Source organism: Rhea americana, unplaced genomic scaffold, assembly GCF_003343005.1.
Source record: "Rhea americana isolate MKP2758 unplaced genomic scaffold, rheAme1 scaffold_228, whole genome shotgun sequence".
Lineage (NCBI taxonomy): Eukaryota > Metazoa > Chordata > Aves > Rheiformes > Rheidae > Rhea > Rhea americana.
In genome coordinates, this window is record NW_028186344.1 from 1374925 (window position 1) to 1383072 (window position 8148).

General features: G+C 42.3%; 1 protein-coding gene across 2 annotated transcripts in view; it reads left to right on the forward strand.

Annotated features, from left to right (window-relative positions):
• CREBL2 (cAMP responsive element binding protein like 2) overlaps positions 1-3297 on the forward strand; it is a 33974-nt gene extending 30677 nt beyond the window's left edge. Inside the window, exon 7 of one of the 2 annotated variants that reach the window (XR_014895956.1) lies at positions 2217-2232. Coding sequence is in view for 1 of the 2 variants with exons in the window: in XM_085305920.1 (XP_085162046.1) it covers positions 2217-2281 (65 nt within the window). In the remaining variant the exon portion in view is untranslated. Of the gene's footprint in view, positions 1-2216 lie in introns of both variants that reach the window. The other variant, XM_085305920.1, reaches the window with a different exon arrangement.
• Positions 3298-8148: the final 4851 nt, after the last annotated feature.

Sequence of the window (8148 nt, forward strand, 5' to 3'; positions counted from 1 at the left end):
TAAAGCATCATGGAACATTGATTCAATGTGGACTCTCATAATTAACTACAAAATCACCTGTAATGCTAATTAAAACAATAATCTATTTTCCTTTTAGATGGTGTTTTTCACCTGCATGGATGCTAGAGTGGCCACTCTGTTTTTTGAAGAAGCACTGAAATACGGCTTCTGGGATCAAATTCTAGCTGTTAATTTGTGGTAGCTTTGGTACACACCACAGAATGTGGTAGATACAACCTTCCTTTAAGGGGTAAAATTAAGTTTATTTCTTCAATTGAGACAAGAATGGAATTATTACTAGATAAGAATTTCTATCTTTGTTTAGCTGGTGGTTGGTTTGGCTCTAGCCAAGGCATAACATAGAGAAAGCACTTAATATTAGTGGCTATGTCTATACAGACACCTTGTCACCAATTGGAACTCCAAGAAGTGTCCTTTCAATTGTATTGTTGACATGTAAAGCCTCTTACTTATTAGAAATGAGAAGTATGTTCTTCAAGGTGTCATGTGAATGCCTAACTCCAGAGTCTTGATACTGTGCAGGGTTACTCACGATGAAATTTCTGATCAGAAGATCAAAAAGCCCATCCAGAAGCCAGATAGACAAGTCTAAAAAGACACCATCATCTTCCAGAGCCTACTAAGTGATTCAAACATGCTGCTTTGTTTTATGAGGTTTTTCAGTTTTTCTCTGCCTGTATCTAGCTTTATATTTATCACTAATTATTTTCTCCTTGTCTGCCTACCCAGAGCAGAACCTAAAAGTGCAAAGGCACTGGGAGAATTTGAAGTCTTCTTCCTTGCATTACGCTATATGTCATCTTCAAGAATACAATATAAAAAATAAACAGATTTGGAAAAGGAGAAGATGTGCTAATTGTCTGACAAGATTACAGAAGACTTTTTTTTCAGCTTTTTAGAGTCTTTGTTCACTAGTCAAGCTTAATATAACACTGTATGAGTCAAATATATGGACTTAATATACAATCGACTACATGGCACTAGGCATAAATTTAGCATGCTTAAAAAAGTGAAGGGTGGAGAGCAGCATGGCACATCTACCTAGCTACAACCAGTCCATGTAGACATGCGCAGCCTGCAGCAGGTTCTGGCTGTGCTTCTTTCTCCTCTGAAGCTTGGCCTCCACAGTGTATCTGGCACTGCAAGCTTCTACTGAGAGGAGAAAGTGGGTCAAAGCATGAGTCACCAACACTGCTCCCAAAGCTCTTGGCTTTATTTAGCAACTCTCATATTCAAGCAATATTGGGAATGAAAAAACCTCAGGTTAAGTTGAATACTTAAATGAAACAGTCTGAGGCTAGTACCAACTGGTTTTGATGGAGTGGGTCGCATTGAAGAGGGAACATTGCAAGGGGCATTCCCATCAAAGTAACATCAAGGAGCATCAGCAGTTGCAGCCAGAAGTGGTTGGGTTGCCAGTCACCTACAAGGGGTAGGCCCTTTTGAGTTCAGAAGTGGGATACTGCTGCCTGTCCCTTCTTGTGATGGAGAGTTATGTGGGGTGTCCCTCATTTTCCTCTCACAATTGCTCATCGCTGGTTTCCCTCATTGTTTGCTTAGCAGCTCTGCTTGGCAGATAATTTCTGAAACAGCTCCTGTCTCTCTCTTCCCACCTCCTCTTGTGGCAGAAGCTGCTCAGATGGGTCTGCTCTCCTGGAGACACCCTGCCTTCATCAGCTCTGTCTATGGGGTATTTGGACTGTTTTCTCTGGCAGAGTGACAGAATGTACAGACAGTGCAGCCCACTAAATTGCATGTTAGAATTATCTGTAATAGGATAATACATAAGGATCCTATTAAGAATAGATCTATGGATAGAAAAGAACATTATGAGCTGATTTTCCTTCTTAATTTCCCTTTTTTTCCATGTAGAAATGTGTGCTATTTAAAAATACCCAGCTGCTTGCTGTACAAATTAAGCTCAATATCAGAGTAACCAGATGAAATTTTATGACTGTTATTGAGGAGTAGTGGAAATTAGGCACAACAATGAAATCAATTCCTTAAGCCTTTGAAATATGCAGTCTTCTTAACACTGATSTCAAATTATTTCTCCTCACGAGTTAAATCTGTTGTCCACTTCTGTTTAGAGATGAGACATTTGATAACACATYCACAGTGCAGATGGAGAAAACAAAAAAAGTGCTGGGTTATAGCACTCAAAAACTGTTTCTTTTTGTTGCTTTTTAACCTAGGTGACTGTAGAGAAAGAAGAATGGCAAGAAATGTATCCAGCTATCTACTACTTGAGCTTAGTTAGCAAAGGGAATGAAACCTGAATGAGAGGAGCCTTGTCATGTGCCATCTTTCACCAGGGACCACTTTGTTGTATTGACAGCTGGAATATTTGGTTACATATCTCCCAGTGGCAGCAGTTTCCTGTTCAGTCAAACAGAAGAGGCACCCAACAGAAATGCAAGTAACATTATGTGCTATGATTCTTTCTTCCTGGAAAAATCCACAATCATGCAACACACTGTCCACAAGGTCCAAATTAAAATACAACTACAAAAATAGGGACTTCAACTACACTGAGCACAGGATCATCCTGACTGAACGGCTAACAAGTGTTAGCTGGAATACTTTTTTWAAAAAAAGTAACTGCTATGTGATTAGCCAGTATGCTCTGAGATTCCTGCATTCCTGTTCGTATATCATTTGCCTCCTACTGGACCAGAAGTTGATCTCCTTGTATACTAAATGGTCTCTGTCCAACTCAGTGGACTTAATTACATTTTTCATAGGTGGCTCTGAGACCAGAATCATGCCTTGATTTGGCATCATGAGAGAAGGACCTTGATGTAGTCTATGGCCAGCTCATCCTTTTATTTGTGGGCAAGGATGTTTGCTGTAGTGGAGAAAAACTTCTGCATTATGAGTAATAGCCATAATGTCAGCATGAATATGAAAAGCCCAACATGCRTACTGTTCTATGTGGGAAGTGGATGCTAATGATTAAAGGCTCTATATCTTGCTACATTATGAATCTTCAACTGCCATGTCCCCAGAGTCTGCAGCATTTGCTGCATTACTTGATGAAATATGATTGATGCATCGATGAGCCATTCAGTGTTCAAATACCAGATTCTTGGAAGAATGGTGATGAGCTCTACAGTCTCCCTCTGCCTAGTCGGCCAAATTAATAAGCACATACTGGACACATAGAAGGTAAAAAAATATGTAYAGAAAATATATGTATGTGGCCTAATTTAATTTTTATTTATCAAAGATGATTTTGTTTGATTTTTCCCTTAAGAAAATACTGATCTGGTAGCCCAAGGTAAAATTAAAGATTCTTGAAGAAGCCACTTTAGTTTTGTTTGAAGTCAATGATTTTTATCTCATGTTTTTACAGTGAATTAAGACACTCAGGATGTGCAGGCAACTCTGTTAATCTGAAATGAATTGCTAAAACTGCAGTAATTTATTCACGAACTTGTGCCTTAACAGTATGTTTATTCTCTGCTTCTAGTTCTGGAAAGGAGCTCATGCAGTAGCTGCAAATTTCCTTTATACCCAACAATAAGGAGAGACAAATGTAAAATATGTTAGAATTGTGTTTACCACTACCATCCTCACCTCATCAGCATCTGCAGAGGCAGAGAACGGATGTAATGCACTTTAACAAGGACTGTGCTGAAGCACATGTGGATTTTGCAAACCTCTGTTCTTTGAACGGAATGACCCTGAAGGAGAGGAATGGGCAGGGTCACCCAGTATGAGAAATTAATCCTCCAGTGGCTGTGGGGTATGGCCATTTGTAAGGCCGAGGGAGAATGCTGCATTCACCTCACAGAGCTAGGAATGAATTGTTAGGTTTTCCATGCCATTCCGGATGCTGATTTCTTCCATCTGCCTCCTGTGGTTCTGCCCTTGGCCTGGTCCAGTTAATCATAGCAGACCCCAGCACAGCACTCTGGCTACTAGCTCGTGAGTGTAAACATGAGCACAATATATAGTTTACAAACCAGTATACAGTTTTATGAATCTCTTGTTATAAATATAACTCTTCTCCCCTGAGGAAAACACTCACAGAGTCTTAAAAGTTTCATGGCTTTATTCCTACTGCTGTGACTAGCAGGCACAACTGCAGATTAGCACTGATCTAAAAATGATGGCAGAACCCAACTCTTCACCCGTTATGACTGTGGGGGCATGAAAATATGGGAGCAAGGAGAAGAAGGACTAATCTTATTTCCAAACTCTGCTTTCAAAATACATTCCACTTACTAGCATTGTCCAAGGAAAGTGTGGAGAAGCTTGAATATACTTTTACAGGCTGTTCACCTTCCCTGAAAGAGGCTTGAATCTGTCCTTGAACTTGCTAGGCTGAGCCCTTTTCTTACTCAGAGGCAAAAGAAACAGAAGGTGCTCTTTCCTACACATCTATGTTGATTTTTGGCAATGCCAGTCCCCGCCCACAGCACAACATGCAGTTCTGCCTGATGTGGGGAGCACAGTGCTTACCAGGGCTCGATTGTGATGGGAGATGTTGACAGATGAATCTGTTCAAATCTCATACCTGACTGGCTGCCCTGCCCATCTCTTGGAAAGTCTCACCCTCACCCTGCAAAGGACCCTCTCCTCTGCAGGGAACACCTGCCAGCAGCTTTAGTGAAGACTCTGGCAGTGTGGGTCAATGTCTCAGTAGGTGTTTTCCTAGGAGTGRGGAGAGGAATGTTGTTGCTTCTAAATGGAAAAGTCATATGGAAAATAATTTTTGATATTAAACCTTATGAAAACTTCTTGTTCAGCAGTCAAGAAGTTAATATAGCAACAGTGTTTTTGCAATGGTAGTACAAACATTCATACCTGAACCTGGGAATACCTGTCACGTGGCTCTTGACCCATTTCAGTAATACAGATCTGGTGCTCACACAACACGTCACCTGTGTCAGATATAGTGATGAAGAGTGGGGTGACACTAATGGCTAACAAAATAGACTGAGACTGAATTGCCAGAGAGCTGAAGATGCTTCCAGGAGGACATATCTGACAGGAATATGAGAAGGAGAAGAGCTGAATGAGCATTAGCATTCCCCTTGTTCCTATGGGCCTCAGTCACATGACATGGCAATTAGAGTGAGCATCACACAATCTCCCTGTGCTGATTTTACTGGAGAAGACTGGGGGCTAAGGACATGCAAAGTTCTCAAGTTGGTTTGAAAATGTCTGATGTAGAGATGATTGACAGAAGGGACATCTTAGCTGAACTAGACTCAGGTAGAACAAAATCAGGCTAGAGAAAGCCACTAAGGCAATAGATAAACGCCAGAGGCAGGATTTTTTCCTGGGCAAGCTGTCAGTCACAAGGACTGTGGTGGTTGCCTGTTAGGGGGAAAGTCTGACAGTGATGCTGGAATGGAGAAATATGCAAGTGCTGCATCATGTTTTGATGCTTGAAGGACTGTATTCATGGTGGTGAGAGGAAGTAAACTCTACCAGATGATGTTAAGGGTTATTCTGTGTTGTCCACTTGAGACTGCTCCAAACTAGGGGACTGGAAGGGAGGAAGGAGGATCACCTCTAAATTGTTAATCACTAGAGGAAACATGTCTGGTATAAAGGAAAATGCAGATGGCAGTTCTACAGTATGGTCCCAGGTGGGAGAATGGTACTGCACAGCTTTGCAAATAGAGGCTCCACAGGATCACTGTGGAGGCATGAGTGCTCTACAAGCTCTTATGTGAAGTTAAGAAGCAGACCTCCCCAAATGCACCTACACATATAGATTTTTTTACCAGTACAGAGTCATCTTAAACCAGGATGTTTAAAATAAACACATAAATCCAGCTTCCCGAACCCCTATTTAGGACACAAACGAAGATTAGCTTGGAAAGATGGCTCTGGATTGGCACCCAACTTTTCTGCCGATCAAGCCACTTGTTTAAGTGATTAACCTTGTCTTAAGAAGAAATCTTGAAGAAATACTTATGAAAATCATTGACAGAAAGAATGGCTATGAATTCTGCCTCACACACACAACTAGCCTTTTGAAGGAAGAATGCATTTTTTCCTTTTCCATAGCTCTGCGGAACCAACATACTGTTTGATGTGCTGGAAGACAGCTGGATAAATGAAAAATATTGCTATGCATTCATAGTGAGTATATGCCCAAATTAACAGAGACAGAACACCCTTCTTGCCTCTACTGGCTACAGATAAGGAAAGATTCCTACATCTGTGGGAATTTTCTAAGTAGCTGCATTCAGGYACCCACACAGAAAAAGAGGTAATCCTTTCAGAAAGAATGATCTCAAATTAATGACTAAAAAATACCAAAGCATCTGATCTTAGTGCAGTAACAGGAGGAAAAAGAGGCTGTTCAAATGTATCTAGAGACAGGGGGGGGAAAAGTAGATTGGTAGATTGCTCTTCATCTCAGTAAAAGTGATTTCCTGCTTTAATTGAACTGATCATGTCAGGGGATTATTTTTAGACAAATAAGTGGTATGGTTTAAAAATAAAAATACTGAATATAGAATATATAGAGAAAATAGAACACTATAGAAATACAGATTTTTTTATTCCGAAGTAATTCTACACATCTCTCTGCTTTCAGCAGAATCAGCTTAAAATTCAAGCCTCACAGAGATTCTGCTCCTGAGGAATGAGTCCTCCTTGCTAAAACCCTGAGGGGCTGTAAATGCACATTAGTGAATACATGTAAGATCAATAACTGACAAAGATCATCTCTCTTGCCTTTGCAAACAGAGCTATTTCTTTAGCCATGCCACTGTTAATCAGAATGCCTACAAATCCACATACCTGCTCCAAAGTGTGATCCCAGAAGTGCTTGTGTCTTCTTCTGTGTGTTTGTAACTCCATGTGAAAGCACTGCTGGGAAGCTGCCAATCATACTGGAAACCATGAAGTATGTTCATGTCTGTAGTTGTCTCTGCCCAGATTGTAAATCTTGTTGAGGGGGAGAGTATTCTGCCCTTCTCCCCYGATGGTGGAAAAAAATGACGTTTTGCAGGGTTGGCTGCTGCCACTGGTTTCTTCCYGAGGCGCTGTTTATCTGTCACATAGGATCATGTGGCTTTTCTTCCCTGGGATCTGGCCACCCGTCTCCTGTCCTCGAAGCCACCGGATGGGCAGCGCAGGCAGGGCAGAGAGTCGCCCAGTGCCAGCTGTCAGCATGGCGGAGGTTGCGCGGGGCTGCGCGGGGGTGGTGCGGAGCCCTCCAGCACCGCGGACAGCGGCGCGCTGCCTGGTGTTGCGGGGGCTGCGCTGGGGGCTGCGCGACGCTGTGCCCGTCAGCACTACGGACAGCGGCGCAGCCCCGCGGAGCCGCCCCTGCCACGCGGCGCCCGGTGTGCGCAGCCCGGGGGGATCGTGCGGCGCGGCCGCCTCCGGCGCTCGGCGGCCGGCGCTGACGTCCCGGTTGCTATGAGGAGGGGCGACCGCTCGAGAGGAGGCTTGTCGGCGGCGATGGTCGCCATGGGACCCTGCCAACTAAAAGGAACAGTGAGAGTGATTAAAGAGATGAATGTGGAGAGAATATTTAATTAGCTTCCTTTGGGAATTTTTTTTTTCTCTCTCTCACTCTCTCTCTCTTTAATTACCATGTAGATACCAAAACTCATTGTGGGGGAGGGGAGAGAAATCGAAATATCTGGTCCCCTCACTTAGTACTGGACACCCTTTTTCCTGTGGGGAATGGCAACTGACACCATTGCCCTATGTTCTCTGCCACATCCACTCTATTACAGAGACTTGGTAATCCTCCCTAACATTTCCTCACAAACATTTGTGTTCCTCACAAACATTTGTCCCACAGAAGTACAAATGCCATGTAAATTATATTGCTCTGTAAGTTTAAGGAAGGAGTGTATCATTTCAGTCTTCATAGAAACTTTCTGCCTGTGATCTAACCAAGGAAATTGTTTGATGTTTTGATTAATTATTTCATCATTGATCATTGGGTGCACTGGCTGACTGAATGAGTGAAGATTGACTCAAAAGCTGAATATTCCTCCCCCTTTCAATTTTCAGTGGATAACTCTCAGTATAATTTTGTAATTTTTATTATATGCCTTCAGGGCAGAGAAGGGAAAGAGCAGTTGCTTATTGAAAGCCACTGTCAAGGAAGAACAGTGAACTAACCACCACCTTTTTTTTTTT